At 35.0% G+C, this 15,822-nt stretch overlaps 2 protein-coding genes across 2 annotated transcripts in view; one reads left to right on the top strand and one right to left on the bottom strand.

Annotated features, from left to right (window-relative positions):
- The window catches only part of LOC102804806 (tyrosine-protein phosphatase non-receptor type 22-like), a 64,496-nt gene extending 58,969 nt beyond the window's left edge, over positions 1 to 5,527 (bottom strand). Inside the window, exons 1-2 of the mRNA XM_085496729.1 lie at positions 5,319 to 5,527; positions 2,924 to 3,026 (exon numbers count right to left, since the gene is read on the bottom strand). Coding sequence (XP_085352855.1) covers positions 2,924 to 3,026; positions 5,319 to 5,417 — 202 coding nt within the window. The 5' untranslated portion in view covers positions 5,418 to 5,527. The remainder of the gene's footprint in view (positions 1 to 2,923; positions 3,027 to 5,318) is intronic.
- A 30-nt stretch (positions 5,528 to 5,557) lies between these two features.
- LOC100372566 (translocon-associated protein subunit delta-like) lies at positions 5,558 to 14,656 on the top strand. Its single transcript, XM_002732479.4, has 6 exons — positions 5,558 to 5,668; positions 10,712 to 10,833; positions 11,537 to 11,614; positions 11,890 to 11,979; positions 12,112 to 12,177; positions 14,519 to 14,656. Exons 1-6 carry the CDS (start codon positions 5,605 to 5,607, stop codon positions 14,621 to 14,623), a joined length of 525 nt encoding a protein of 174 aa, XP_002732525.1. The 5' UTR covers positions 5,558 to 5,604; the 3' UTR covers positions 14,624 to 14,656.
- The last annotated feature ends 1,166 nt before the right edge of the window (positions 14,657 to 15,822 follow it).

The raw sequence follows: 15,822 nt of genomic DNA, 5'->3' as shown, positions 1-15,822 counted from the left end.
AGGTTCGCTTTAATTTGCGCACTGAATGGTTTAAACAATGGGTGTTTACTGAATTTGCGCACTGAATGGTTTAAACAATGGGTGTTTACTGAATTTGCACACTGAATGGTTTAAATAATGGGTGTTTACTTAATTTACGCACTGAATGGTTTAAACAATGGGTGTTTACTGAATTTGCGCACTGAATGGTTTAAATAATGGGTGTTTACTTAATTTGCGCACTGAATGGTTTAAATAATGGGTGTTTACTTAATTTGCGCACTGAATGGTTTAAACAATGGGTGTTTACTTAATTTACACACTGAATGGTTTAAACAACGGGTGTTTACTTAATTTACACACTGAATGGTTTAAACAATGGGTGTTTACTGAATTTGCGCACTGAATGGTTTAAATAATGGGTGTTTACTTAATTTGCGCACTGAATGGTTTAAACAATGGGTGTTTACTTAATTTACACACTGAATGGTTTAAACAATGGGTGTTTACTTAATTTATGCACTGAATGGTTTAAACAATGGGTGTTTACTTAATTTGCACACTGAATGGTTTAAACAATAGGTGTTTACTTAATTTACGCACTGAATGGTTTAAACAATGGGTGTTTACTTAATGTGTGCACTGAATGGTTTAAACAATAGGTGTTTACTTAATTTGCTCACTGAATGGTTTAAACAATAGGTGTTTACTTAATTTGCTCACTGAATGGTTTAAACAATGGGTGTTTACTTAATTTGCCCACTAAATGATTTAAACAATGGGTGTTTACTTAATGTGTGCACTGAATGGTTTAAATAATAGGTGTTTACTTAATTTGCCCACTGAATGGTTTAAACAATGGGTGTTTACTTAATATGTGCACTGAATGGTTTAAACAATGGGTGTTTACTTAATTTACACACTGAATGGTTTAAACAATGGGTGTTTACTGAATTTGCGCACTGAATGGTTTAAATAATGGGTGTTTACTTAATTTGCGCACTGAATGGTTTAAACAATGGGTGTTTACTTAATTTACACACTGAATGGTTTAAACAATGGGTGTTTACTTAATTTATGCACTGAATGGTTTAAACAATGGGTGTTTACTTAATTTACGCACTGAATGGTTTAAACAATGGGTGTTTACTTAATGTGTGCACTGAATGGTTTAAACAATAGGTGTTTACTTAATTTGCTCACTGAATGGTTTAAACAATAGGTGTTTACTTAATTTGCTCACTGAATGGTTTAAACAATGGGTGTTTACTTAATTTGCCCACTAAATGATTTAAACAATGGGTGTTTACTTAATGTGTGCACTGAATGGTTTAAATAATAGGTGTTTACTTAATTTGCCCACTGAATGGTTTAAACAATGGGTGTTTACTTAATTTAAGCACTGAATGGTTTAAACAATGGGTGTTTACTTAATTTACGCACTGAATGGTTTAAACAATGAGTGTTTACTTAATTTGTGTACTGAATGGTTTAAACAATGGGTGTTTACTTAATTTGCTCACTGAATGGTTTAAACAATGGGTGTTTACTTAATTTGCTCACTGAATGGTTTAAACAATAGGTGTTTACTTAATTTGTGTACTGAATGGTTTAAACAATGGGTGTTTACTTAATTTGTGCACTGAATGGTTTAAACAATGGGTGTTTACTTAATTTGCGCACTGAATGGTTTAAACAATGGGTGTTTACTTAATTTGCGCACTGAATGGTTTAAACAATGGGTGTTTACTTAATTTGCGCACTGAATGGTTTAAACAATGGGTGTTTACTTAATTTGCACACTGAATGGTTTAAACAATGGGTGTTTACTTAATTTGCTCACTGAATGGTTTAAACAATAGGTGTTTACTTAATTTGTGTACTGAATGGTTTAAACAATGGGTGTTTACTTAATTTGCACACTGAATGGTTTAAACAATGGGTGTTTACTTAATTTGTGCACTGAATGGTTTAAACAATGGGTGTTTACTTAATTTGCACACTGAATGGTTTAAACAATGGGTGTTTACTTAATTTGTGTACTGAATGGTTTAAACAATGGGTGTTTACTTAATTTGCGCACTGAATGGTTTAAACAATGGGTATTTACTTAATTTGTGTACTGAATGGTTTAAACACTGAAAGTGTTTGATGATGCATGAGCAGCTAACTAATCAGTTTTGTAACAAATGTGTTTCATGCATTGATGATCCAGGGTGTGTGATTCAAGGTAAGGACATGATCTTGCTTGTTTTTAATTCAAAGCGATCACAGTGATCGCTTGTTTTGGTGGAACACGGTCTGAATAAAGAGCTTCACAGAACACGCCAAAAAATGATACCGAGTATTATCAAATATGGTAGTTGTCAAACACTGCAAAATCTGATATTCTTAATTGTAGTTACACATGAACTGTATGAAGGTTTTTTTAGATATCGTGCCGAACAGGCGTTTTTACGACACGGGAGTAAGCGTGTTTGAATGGTTGAACAGGGCCAGTATAATAACTCATTCTTTTTTTTGCTACTAGCATGCAAGCATTTTCCTACAATGAGACTTCTGGTCGATGCGTTGGTAACATTATCAACTTCCTATGACCTAGACCAAAATGAATCTAGTCATCTGGCAAAACAAAAGAATCAATCATGCAGTTGTTAAAGTTAAAGCAATCCTAACTTACACTATTATTTGGATAATTTGATATAAATTCAGAAAATCCAAATAAATTAAAAATTTGCCACAAACATGAGTCGCTACCATAAAGTAGTACTTTGGAGGCATTCAAAGAGGTTAAATAATTAAGTATTCTAATTGTTTAATTACTTGATTATTCTAATTGTTTAAATAATTAAGTATTCTAATTGTTTAATATGAATATTGTATTCATTCAACACACAGCTTGCTAAAAGCTCCACACTGATGACCATAATAAATTAATACTTACATGGCAAAATATCTCTGTATCTATTCTTCCGTGTATTACATTCTAATTCCCCAATTTTACTTGATTTTTCTAGTTTATACCTGGCAGATTTCAATTTTAGTTCCTGCAAACAAAGAGAATGCAAAATAGCAGATAAGTCTATGTGTAAATAAACATGAGATTGTTAATCCTGTAATTCAATATTGATTCACATTCACTAATTCAAGCTCTAGTGTTTTGTAAACATTACTGAGTGGACATAGACTATGACATGAAAACATTGAATAACCTCAACCATGCCTCCAGGAATATGTACATATGTAAACTGTTAATGTAAACTAAGGTATTGCACAGACTCTGGTATGCTTCCCTTATTTTGAACTCACTGTGAAGAATGATTCTTTATCTGTATTCACTGTACATGTATTTGCTATATTAGATGTGCATCTCAAATAGAAGGACACATAAAGCAAAAATTGATAAAACTCTGTCATTTCTGGAAGTTGAATAAAGCTACTAATTGAAAATATAATAAATTAATAAAATTACATTGCAGTTATATTTACATGTACGATTATGGGATATAATCAACTGAACTGCGATAATGTATATAGGTGTAAAAAAGTTAGTATAACTAATATTTAGAAAGTTATTTAATTTAACCAGACATACCATTGCACAATTTGTTTATTATCTTATATTAATTTTGAAGGCAGTATTCCCTCATGTACATTCAAATTTAAAAAGGAGATTTTGTTGACAAATTACTGTTAGCCAAATACATATAGACATGGATTCCAACAATTCCTCATGTATGCTAAATAGCAAGGTGAATATGTACATGACAACCTGGAGACATGACATCATATTTACTCATGACCTTGGTTTACTGACTCATCACATTATCTAGAATAGATGTAATGACACATGGTGAATAGAGAAACCAAGACCTGTCAACTGTATATTTATAGTAAATTCAGCCCTGTCACCTGTATATTTATAGTAAATTCAGCCCTGTCAACTGTATATTTATAGTTAATTCAGCCCTGTCACCTGTATACTTATAGTAAATTCAGCCCTGTCAACTGTATATTTATAGATTAACTGTAAGTACTGGTAAAGCTCATTTCGGCAGAAGAGGAAGTGACCACAAAAGGCAAACTTTTTTATTATTTAGTTATGATTTATTATAAGCATGCATATAACACAGTAAACTTCCTTGACCCAAATATTTCAAGAAAATTTCAGTTGGATTTGCATCAGAATGGGATTATCATGCCTTTCTTTTGAGGTCAATACAATCATTATCAAGAACATATTTAAATGATGTTTATGTAAACAAATGACTTCCCATTACAGTATGTTAAAATGAGTTCCTCTTTATTTTGGCTCTCAAACAATGTATGGTAAATGGAGGTTTTGTATGAGATCACAGACAAAGAATTAAATTACCTTAAAGTCAACAGCATCAATTTCAAATTGCTTTGTTAATAGTATGCCAATTTTCTGCCAAAGTTCAGTCATACTGAAGCAAGCTAAAAATGAGGGGAACACCCAAACTGCTCAATATATAGGTGAATCAATGGTACACATTTTTTAGGGAAAGGGAGGCTTATATGCCTATAGCTGTAACACCAGCAATCACTAAATAAAATTTACAGTTTTAATAATACTTCAAGTGTATCTGACAAAAAAACAATATTTCTTACCACCATTTAATTTCTCACATGTGGCCAGAACCATCAGTACCTAAGCTTACATCCATGCATGATTAAACTATTTAAAACATGATTGGAAGTTTCATTCGCAGAAATTAAACATGAAAACATTGACTTGTACATTTATTACCGTGTAATAAAGCATATACAGTTAAATACGTGACATTTTTGTAACTTAAATATTTGACAAAAATGTAAGACTATTAAATTGTTCAAAGCCACATACATGTATCTAGCTAAATGAAGGTCAAATTCAAGTTGAAGTGTTGATGACCATTGTTTAGCTTCCTTCTCACAGTCAACAAACCAGAAGCATTGGGCACCCAGTGCTGGGGTCTATTGTTCTATTACTGGTATGTGTACATTATTATGAAGCTATACTCATTTTTTTTTTTTTTTTTATTTTAAATCCCCTTGTTTTTCTTGTAGTAATAATGGGTGTATTTTACTTCCATGTGTAGCATTACAAGTAACGAGTCGCCAGTTATACGCCTCAGAAAAAATCTGTTTTTTACGAGATCTTATATAATTCTAAGATAGCCGACTCAGCATCAAAATAATAAAGATAAATTACTAGTAAATTAGAACTAGTATTATCTAACGTTTCTCACTGCCACACATTAAAATATTATTATTAACACGCACAATTGATAACAATGGCTAGGTCATCAAGATTTCCACTTCCATGACGATCTTACCTGAAATTCAAGCGCAAAAGTATCATTCCCGGATTTTAGACCATCTCTCATAAGTTGTACGCGCTCAATAAATGACTGCAAATTATCCTGTGCGGTCATCTTGAGGTTTTCGCGTTTTTCAAAAGCAGAGAATCGTACCAGGAAGTGATTTTACTCGTCAGCCATTACTGAAATGCCCTTTAACTCAGAATACAAAAAGTTAGTTGAACTCCTTAGCTGGTTTAATGTATCACGATTCTTGTCACGTGATTATATCACGTGGTATCTTTTCTTTCTCTTTTCCATCATGGCTGCCACGTATGCTGCGGTGATCTGTGCATTCCTTGTGTTTTTAACGTTCACTGTTCATGGTAAGTGCAGAAACTTCATTATAGCCTTTTCTACAGTTCCATCAACATTTCTGTCACTTCATATTTGGAGATGTAATTCCCATGTTGTTGTTATTGTTACAATAACAAACTTAATTTTACTGGACTGAGCATGATGGACGCTGGTTGCTGCTTTGTTTCAACATTGCAGTGTATACCATTCCGTTTATTTACCTGCCCACAGTCTCTCTATAGGCTAGAAAGCGACTGTGCCTGTACAAACAAATCGTCATAACTTTGTCGCACAGCCTTTTCACATATTATAATCATAACATTGTACACAATTGTGCAATGTTGTCCATACGCGATATTTTTTTTCAGTCACCGTCAATCATCTTCCACTTCCAGCTAGTGATCACACCTCACAAAATGTTGCGAATGTTTACTCTTGTTATTAGAGGCTAGTTATTGTGGCAAACAATTACTAGCTAGTTACTGTGTCTAACGGATTGTTTACAAAAAATGAAAGTACAGGATGGCAACTATAGAGGGCGACATTCACGTAGAGTATAGCCACCTGCTACACGTAAGCTCGGCTGGCGCAGTCGGGGCGATTAATTTGTGTTTGTAGTTTAAATAAAATAAAAGAAAAATCGCGAAATCACCCCGACTAGTTTATTCTGCAGGAAATTCATTGCTATTAAATATTCATGATGCACATATTATAATGAGGTGGGCGCGGAAATACGTGCATAATGAGGTCAACATGGTAAAGGTCACACTGCAGACACAACATGGCGGCACGTTGAAATTAGAGTTTGTCGTAGTCCTCATTTCTAATTCATCACAATGTGTAAAAAAGTAACTCTTACTAGTCCTAGAATTAAAAAAATATCGACTGCTACAATCAGCCGACGTCTTCTCGGTCAGAGGTCAGTTGAAGAGACGCTGTGATTGGCTCAGATGATTGTCAATTAGAACACTCATTAATATAATTACTCGTTGAAAAATCGACAGGTTCCTGCAGTGTCGATAGTGGGCCATGCAGAGTAAACCAGTCCGGGTGATTTCGCTGTTACAAGGGATTTTGCGCTAACACCTCCATTTTGCAATTTATTTAATTTTACTTAAACTACAAAAACAAATTAATTGCCCCGACTGCGCCAGTCTACACGTATGCTTGCATCTACAGAAGCCCAGTAAAATGCGAGTGGTTTAGTGAAATGCTTGGTGTACTAGACATGTCTGTCAGTAATAAATTATTTTTCATTAACTCACTTGAGCTAACAAGTCGCAAAGGAAGTCATTGAATGTTAAATTGTTCATTCCCTAAACTGTCTTGCCCCAGTCCTTTCCCCCTCATGTATTACTGTAAAATACTTTATTTTAGCTTGAATTAATTTTTGCTAAAAAGACTTTTCGTGTGTTTTGTATGGAATTTATTTTCACTGATTTGGATGAGTTAAATGTAAAATATAGAAAAAAAAGGTATATTCACTCAATTTTATTTTCACTGAATAATTACTTAAGGTAGCGAGAAGGGTTTTGTAACGTTTTCGAATAAAACATTCTCTGTCTGTTGTCTCGTTCAGAACAGTAATTTAGCTTATATATTTCAAAAGACTAAGTATAGAGGTACAAGTTCGTACAAACTGGACAGTCATTGTTTACATAATGATCACGTGACATCAAAAGTGGCGAACCTTGTAAAAATGACTAAGTCCGCGATTGCGAGAGCACACTGGGGAATTTCCTGGTGAAATTTACGTCATGCATTGTCCGTAATCAAGTCCATTGAAATGCGTCTCCGATAATCAAAAGACCTATTATTACGATTTATATGCAGGTTTGTTTTTTTGTCCCCAAATAATTTCATACTTGACACCTTTAACAGACTATTATTCTGTGACAAAGCATTTTCTTTAAAAACCCAGACATATTTCGCACCATCATTATCTTTTGAACGATAACTGCGAGTTTGAATGTCCTAGTCCAAACGCACTTGATTTGGCAGCGGTCCCAATGAGTCGTACTCAGTCAAAACTTCAACTCGAGAAAAACGCGAAAAACAGTTTTGGTTAATAAAACACTGTAGATTTGCTGTATTATTATAAATATACACTAACAGTGACCAAACATATTAACCACTGATATCATAGAACTCTACAGAGTGTCAGATAATGAATAATTTCAAGCTCGAGCGTGCAAAAATGAAGAAAACTGCTGGCATTTGAGACCGTACTCCAGGAACGTTCGGGTTTCTATTGTTATGCAAACGAACAACTAGGGATAATCCTCTGACAAACACTACTGTCCCACTACACGCTGACAGTTTACAAACAAGCTAATCCTTCAAGTGTCTCTTATAAAAGATCTAATAAAACGGTTTTCATGGTGAAACAAAATGGCAGATGTTTGAAAAGAAATTGCTGTTTCAAAGTGCGACACTGAATGGCAGATTTTTCTTTGCCTCGTCTGTCAACGCTTTCTTTCCTTCGCCATTGCGTTAGAAAAAATGGTATTAGTAAAATAGAATATTGACTTGGAAAATAAAACGATTTAAAAGAAAGTTGTGCAAAGTTACCGTACTTATTTCGTACAACCTCCCACACGCTTCTCCTTTCCAATCACATTTTTCTCTCGCTTTTGCGACCGCTTGTTGAATTCGACCAGACAATTTCTGCTTTGTTTTCGACCGTGCAAACCCCGAAATATCGGACTAAAAGAAAAAATTCCGAGGTCCACATTGTCTAATAATTGTCTTTCTGGTTTTTATAATGTTAAACAGCTGACAAAAGTTCAAATACTTTTTGTTTTAACTATCTATAATTATATGCACGCAATCTGACCCTTTGACCTCGATTTGGCTTGGACTGAATATTTTATTTTAAACAATATTCTGACGTGAAATACAAAATGTATTTCAACACAAGTACGACATGGTTGTCTGGTTTTTTGTTCCTGATTGTCGAGTCTTCGCGATGTGTTTTGTATAATTATTGTTGTTTAATAAAATAAAATAATAAAAAATATTACATCTAGAACAAGCATCCAAAACACGTAACAAGAGATTCCAGTTCAGTTTCTTTCACGATACAAGTGTAATACAACTATTAGATTTGAAGTGTCGTTCAGAATTTAATAACAGTTAATACTAGTATGTTCACACTTTACTATCAAAACCACCATTTCGATCACTCATGTGCCAGTGATCAGTGTTTGGGTGAGCGGTCGGTGTTTCAATGAGCGAGCGAGCGAAAAAAAACGCGATTAAAATGCGGTCGGTTTCCGGTCGGACAAGACCGCATGGTCGGAAATTAAGTGATAAGCGGTCGATGTAAAAGCGGAAGGTTGGGCGAAATGAGTACTGTATGCCCGGACTGTATGACCATGTTTCTCCGACGAAGTCTAGGATGACAATAATGCTGACAAGGGACGTTAGATAAACACGCATTGTTTGCGACGGAAAGCTTATCACCTGTTATATCAGAATCGTCAACAACAGAGTATACAGATAAGATGTTATCCTTTAATCCGTTCCAAAGATAAACATTATGCAAATATCCATGAAACGGCAGTTGTAGTCTTTTCTGCTAGCGTTTTAAAACACTAATTTAAGCAACGTTATTTCGCAATTTCGATCTTTTGTAAACCTGGGATGGTGTATCAAGGTCTAAAGTAACCGTTTTATCAATTTTTGAAAAATCAAGAAAAAAGTGAAAATTTCCCTTCTCGCTACCTTAAGCGAAACTAAATTTCAAGTGAAAATAAAGTATTTTAAAATATGTATTGTGTTGACATCAATATGTACCATTTATTATTTCACTGAATTGTGGCAAGACTTATTAACATAAAATATATAAAATTGGATGTGGCATCCAATCTGAAAAATTATTAACCCTTATCTGGTCAAGTCAATGTAAAAGTAATAGGGCTTGCAGGATAAGGGTTAAATCTAGCATGAATTAACCTCGCTCTTAATAACTAGCAGTATTAGCAAGAGGTAGAATGATTCCTTGGCTAATAATTCAGTCTTGTACATTGCTGTACCATGCTGCTGTTAGTCCCCGTTCGGACGCAGTCCTAAAACAGGGACTTACCGGTAGGTTTTGACCCTTGTGCGTCCGTGCATGCGTTCGGACCTGTATCTTAGAAATGCCTGGACCAATCATAATCAAACTTCACACATACATCATACATGATATTATACATATGCACATCAATTTGTTTAATGATCTGATTCAAGATGGCCGAATGGCGGCCATTTTTGTGCTAATAAATCATCAAAATCAAGCATTTCTCAGCTGTTTACAGATGGATTTTGTTCAAACTTGGTATATACATTAGACATTACAGGACCTTGATGCAAATAATTTTGTTTTTCAGATAAGGTTCAAAATGGCCAACTGGCAGCCATTTTGTTTAAATGAATGTGGCCCTCGTGCCATATCTCTGACTTGCTTTGACTAATTATGTTCAAATTTTAAATATTCATTATACATCATGTCATAGATATGCAGATATATCGGTTTGACTATCCTATTCAAAATGGCCGAATGGTGGTCATTTTTGTGCTAAAAAATTATCAAATATCAAGCATTTATGGATGGATTTCGTTCAAACTTATAACACACATTAGACATTACAGGTTCCTGATGCACACCATTTTATTTTTCAAATCGGATTCAAAATGGCTGACTGACGGCCATTTTGTTCTAATTATTGGGCTTCTAGAGCCATATCTCTGACATGCTTTGACTGATTATGTTCAAATTTTATATATTCGTTATACATCATGTTATAGATATATAAATGTATTCAAAATGGCTGATTTTGTTTAACTTAATGCTGTTCTAGAGCAATATCTCTCAATATGGACAAGTACTTGTTTGATGATCAAATACTAATGTCAATCATTTTAATTTTAAACAATCATCATAATCATATTCCTGACATGATTATATTCCAGCTATATTACTACAAACAAAACTATATATCTTAAATTTGATAACTAACGGGGACTGTGCCATGCATGGCTTGTTTTTGTAGATTTAAGTTGTCATCCATTATTTTATCAACTTTCAGGTGAGGCGTGCACTTCTCCACAAATATTAAATGAGAGAGTATATTCAACAGAGGAGTCCTTCACTGCATCAGAAACTGCTTTTATTGTAGAATTTGCGCTGTCTTGTAAAGATGGTGATAAGGTAAGTTCCATCACTTCAGTGTGGCTCTGCTTCTAGTTTCTCCAATTTATTCATCATAGTGATGGCATTACTTTTTTACCTCGCTGAGAATGTGCTAATTTGCTGTGATGTCAATATATTAGTGAGTGTAATGTTGATTGGTGAGTTCAAACATTTGAAAACAGTATATATTTGACCAATAAATACATGTACATTGTATACCTATTGGACATGTATGCATGCAATGTGAAGTCCAGAATCAGTTTTGGAATGTATGCATTCCACTCCCCATGCTTGTGGCTACGTCTTATCTGTGTATAAAAAAAACAAGAGAATTCAAGAATAGAACACATTCGTATAATTTCTGTACAATCAATATAATTATAGCTAGTATATTTAGTTATGTACACTTTTGATTGTCAAAATACTGCATTGGATTTTGATTACATGGTCTGATCACGTGATACCAGGGGTTACATCATTACATATTGAGTTATGAACTGTGTTTTTGATGTCGTTGGTTAAAATAAATTTGATTTACATTCTTGGAACAAGATTTCTATTGCATATCCTTGCATAGATATAAAAGTGGTATACCCTTGTGGTATCTTATAAATCCTCTGTCATGGCAGTCTTAGACATGTGGTTTATAAACAACTACAGCAGAGATCATACCGGTAATATTTATTGAATATCTGCACTGTGCTTTCTTTATTGTTTGTAGGATCTGTTTTTACATGCCGATATTAATGGTAGACAATATCCTGTATCAAGAATAATAGATGGTAACAATGAATACCAGGTAACAATCAGTGATCAAAATTCAGGTCTGTCCACCTGTCCCAAACTGGCAAAAATGGGATAATCCAAAGTCAAAATAAATTGCGTTCAGAGTTTTTAAGCCTGAAGTTGTAATTTATTTTGCTAGGGACAGATACATCATCATTTGAGACAGGCATTTTTATTCTCAAACCTATCCAATGATAGGCAACTTTAATTTTTAATTTTAACTCATACTGCAGATTCTGTTTCACTATTTGTGCATCTTCACAAATTTATGTATTATATCCCACTTAGGTTAGCTGGACTGATGAACATAAAACAACTCCCACAGGACAATATGTAATTAAATTTTATGATGAAGACGGATACAGTAAATTGAGAAAAGTAAGTTACTATCAAGTCAAATCTATGACCACAATATAATTTTATGGAGCAGTTTACTCACTGTTTGTACATGCTTCCCCTAACATATCCAGTCTTTGTATTATCAATAATTGAATTTAACTTTCTTTAAAGGCACAAAGAAGCGGAGAGAGTTTATCTGAAATAAAACCACTCTTTGATGTACAATTCAACCACAGGGTGAGTTAAGGTTACATGCCAAGTTTTGACATATTGGAGCACTGAATGGTGAATCTAGTCTGCACTGAATGGCCATGGTGGCTAATCTAATCCCCAATCCAACAAGATTTCATTACTGTATTCACTCAAGGTCACCCTATTATAAGAAGATAATTCCAAATTTGATTTCATAATTTATTGGATAAGATTTCTCATGTGCTGTGATCACACGGCAGCATTCTCACGGAGCCGAACTACTGCTCCTCCCACCGATTAACAGGAGATTATCTCCAATGCGTTCATACGGTCGGGAGCAGAACGAGAGCCGAGATCTTCCATAGTTCGATTCAGTTCGGTCAGAGCATGGAAGGTAAAATGAGAGGAGATAGGACGCTATTGTTCTCCCTTGTTCGATGATCGTTTCAATTTATTTACTTGGTAAACAATTCCGTAATGCGATTACGTGAATAATTAATATTCGGGTCGGCTCAATTCAAACATGACAACAAATCTTGCTGCACCAGTAAAACTATCAAGCAAGACAGCAACATAACCATAACCCAACATCTGTAAAACTGTAAAAATCGTTAAAATGAAATGTATTTATATGCTTATATCAGAAAACTGACACAACAATAACTGTTCGTGATCACACCATGGTTCTAACATCGCACCACCTTCCATATGATCACACACACAATGTATTTATAAGTATATTTGGTGTGTCGAGGTGGTGACAAAATGGCGAAACTATTGCGAAAACCGGAGACAACCGGGCGTGTAGTTTTTTCGTCTTTAAAAATGGAACAAGTTTACGTGCAGAGACTGAGCAGCGTATCATCCTCTCCAGCTAGAAAACAACTGACAAGTGTTTTGTTTTGGTGTCAGGCCTTGTCAATGACCTATGACGTCACGTGAACCTTTCTGCCCATACACTCTTCCGTCTCTTCGCTGATGCGCAGTGCCACTCGATCGTGACGGTGATTTTTTTTTTCAGTCACGAAAAATGTGAGTTCATCCCATTTTGCTTAGTAAATAAGCGGTACTGGTGACGAGGTAAAACAAAATATAAACAATAGCAATAAGGCGATATTGTCAGCTTGAAACTAAAGAAATAAATCGGATTAAAAGTCGTCCTATCTCCTCTCTTTTTACCTTCCATGGTCAGAGCCTAACAGAACAGTGCCCTCAAATAATTAGTATGAAAAAAACATAGTTGAAAACGATATTGGTGTCGAGCTTGTGGTGTTTCTTTACATGGCACGATTCTGTTGAGCTGGGAGAAAAAGAAAAAAACAATCACGATCGAGTCTGAGCATTGAGGTAGAAAAGACAATGAACTGGTGTTATGATTTAGGTAATAGTATCTCGAATAAACAGGAAACACAGCAGCTAAAATTACAGCCTATTTGCTTTAGTTATTGTTATTGTTCAACTGTTGTGATATGTGTGACAGTTGTCAATCTAAACCTACTAGGAACACGTCACCTTACCGTGACCGCTTCTAACACGTCACCTTACCGTGACCGCTTCTAACACGTCACCTTACCGTGACCGCTTCTAACACGTCACCTTACCGTGACCGCTTCTAACACGTCACCTTACCGTGACCGCTTCTAACACGTCATCTTACCGTGACCGCTTCTAACACGTCACCTTACCGTGACCGCTTCTAACATGTCACCTTACCGTGACCGCTTCTAATACGTCACCTTACCGTGACCGCTTCAATTTTCATTGAATCTGTTCAGTCCTTCTTTCAATGTTTTGTCACTTAATTTCGTACGCCATTTTTCTGTTTCTCGTTGACCTGTCAATCTATCACAGTATTTCTCTACTCTTCCAAATAGATATTAGGGCGCGTATCTCTTCATCAAATCGGAAATTGCGTGAAGTTACGAACGATGTTGTCTCCACCATAATTGAAATGAGGTTACTTGATAAAGACGATTGAGGGGGTGATTTGGGATCCAATAGTTGGGCCCTGCATATACGCAGTCGGGCCATGTCGGGGCTCAACCCTATCGGAGTTCAACCCCAAGGGTTTAATGGAGCCAAACGCATATACATGGCCATTTTTGCTGGCTCGAGCCGTAGGGCTCCGATAAAATGCTGTCATGTGAACATAGCAATGGACTGTTCTAAATCCCAAACCCCCATGATGCTTACATGAATTGGGATGTTTTCAGACCATGGTAGTCCTACATGTACGTGTTGTGTTACACTTGGCACACACAGTAATTAATCCAGTAGAATCACATTATATTAGAAGTATGTAGTTTTTGACATAGATGAGGTTGTATCATGCTTTCAATACAATATTGTGTATGAGATGTTTAATCAGGTTCTTATTGTTTTTCAGGGTGTGTCAACCGGTCCTTACGTCCAAACTGAAGTCCTAGCAGCATTTGTCGGCTTTTCTGTCTGGTACATGGCATATAACGCTAAATCAAAGATTCAAGCCTAACCAAGAAAATAAAGTTCATTTATTAAATTTTAACTGGTTTGTTACGAGTGTTTTATATTACACAGGAGTAGCTTGAATGTGTACTGGAGTGGTTCACTTTATTAATATAATAAATGGCCATCATGTATAAAAACATTCCCACGCACAGTATACACTGTATTAGCTCTTTTTCCATAAATGCCATATGTGTATCTATGGTAAAAATGAGTAAAAATGTGTGCTTTTGGAGTAGGTACGTCTTTTACTTGTGTCGGCCAGTTTCTTCATTTATTAGTAAATCAAACGGTTTTCTCTTGTGATGTTTTTAAAAAATCAAACCCAATTTCGTCACATAGACTATCTTGTCACACAATTTTCTCTAAAACCATGATTTCAACATGGTAAAACACCCAAAAGGCTATGGCTTATGTCTAAGTAGCACTTTTGAAATAAAATATTGAGATAAAATTGTCACCCTATTTAATAGGTTGAAATACCTATAAATGATGGAAATTAACTTGCAAGGATTATATATGAAATTCTTCTGCTTTGACAAGTGATATTAATAGATCAAATGCGGTAATAAACTGGTGGAGTGCATTTACATAAATGACCTAATGACGTGCGTAGACTGGACATCCATGGATTCATTGTCACAAGTTGTCATCCGTAGATCTAAACTGTTCTAAATGTTAATTGCAAACTCCTTTCTGGAATGTGTGTGCCTCCCAGAAACCTATAGCTTACAGATCATACCGCCTCATGTCAATCAGATGACCACATACATTACCATTTCTCCATGGAAGACCTTGTACAAGACAATATCAAGAATTTGCTCCATTACTTTATATGCTTATAGTTCCTCTCAAAATAAATGAAGGCCAATATAGTCACAATGCTAGTAATTGTTTATGACGTATATTCCATTGTGTGTTTCTTGGTAGTTTATAATGATGTAAAGCCTTTAGACAATTTTGATTGCTAGAATATCAATTTACAATACATGCACGCTGCAGGTAATTATTAATCATCAATTGATAAGGGATATCTACACTTGTAGATTATCTTGAAAGTTCTTAGTATGCAAGCACCCACAATACCAACCAAAATCAATGAGATTGACTTAACTAGATTTTCAATTTGTAGTTTCTGTCAGCCTGTTTGTCATATATACGATTACTAGTGTCAATTGTACTTGGGGAGGGGGGCATACCAGACTA

Source organism: Saccoglossus kowalevskii, chromosome 3, assembly GCF_978046115.1.
Source record: "Saccoglossus kowalevskii chromosome 3, keSacKowa6.1, whole genome shotgun sequence".
In the NCBI taxonomy this organism is placed as follows: Eukaryota; Metazoa; Hemichordata; class Enteropneusta; family Harrimaniidae; genus Saccoglossus; species Saccoglossus kowalevskii.
Note: the sequence above shows the minus strand (reverse complement) of the source record. Positions and strands in the feature narration are given on the sequence as shown.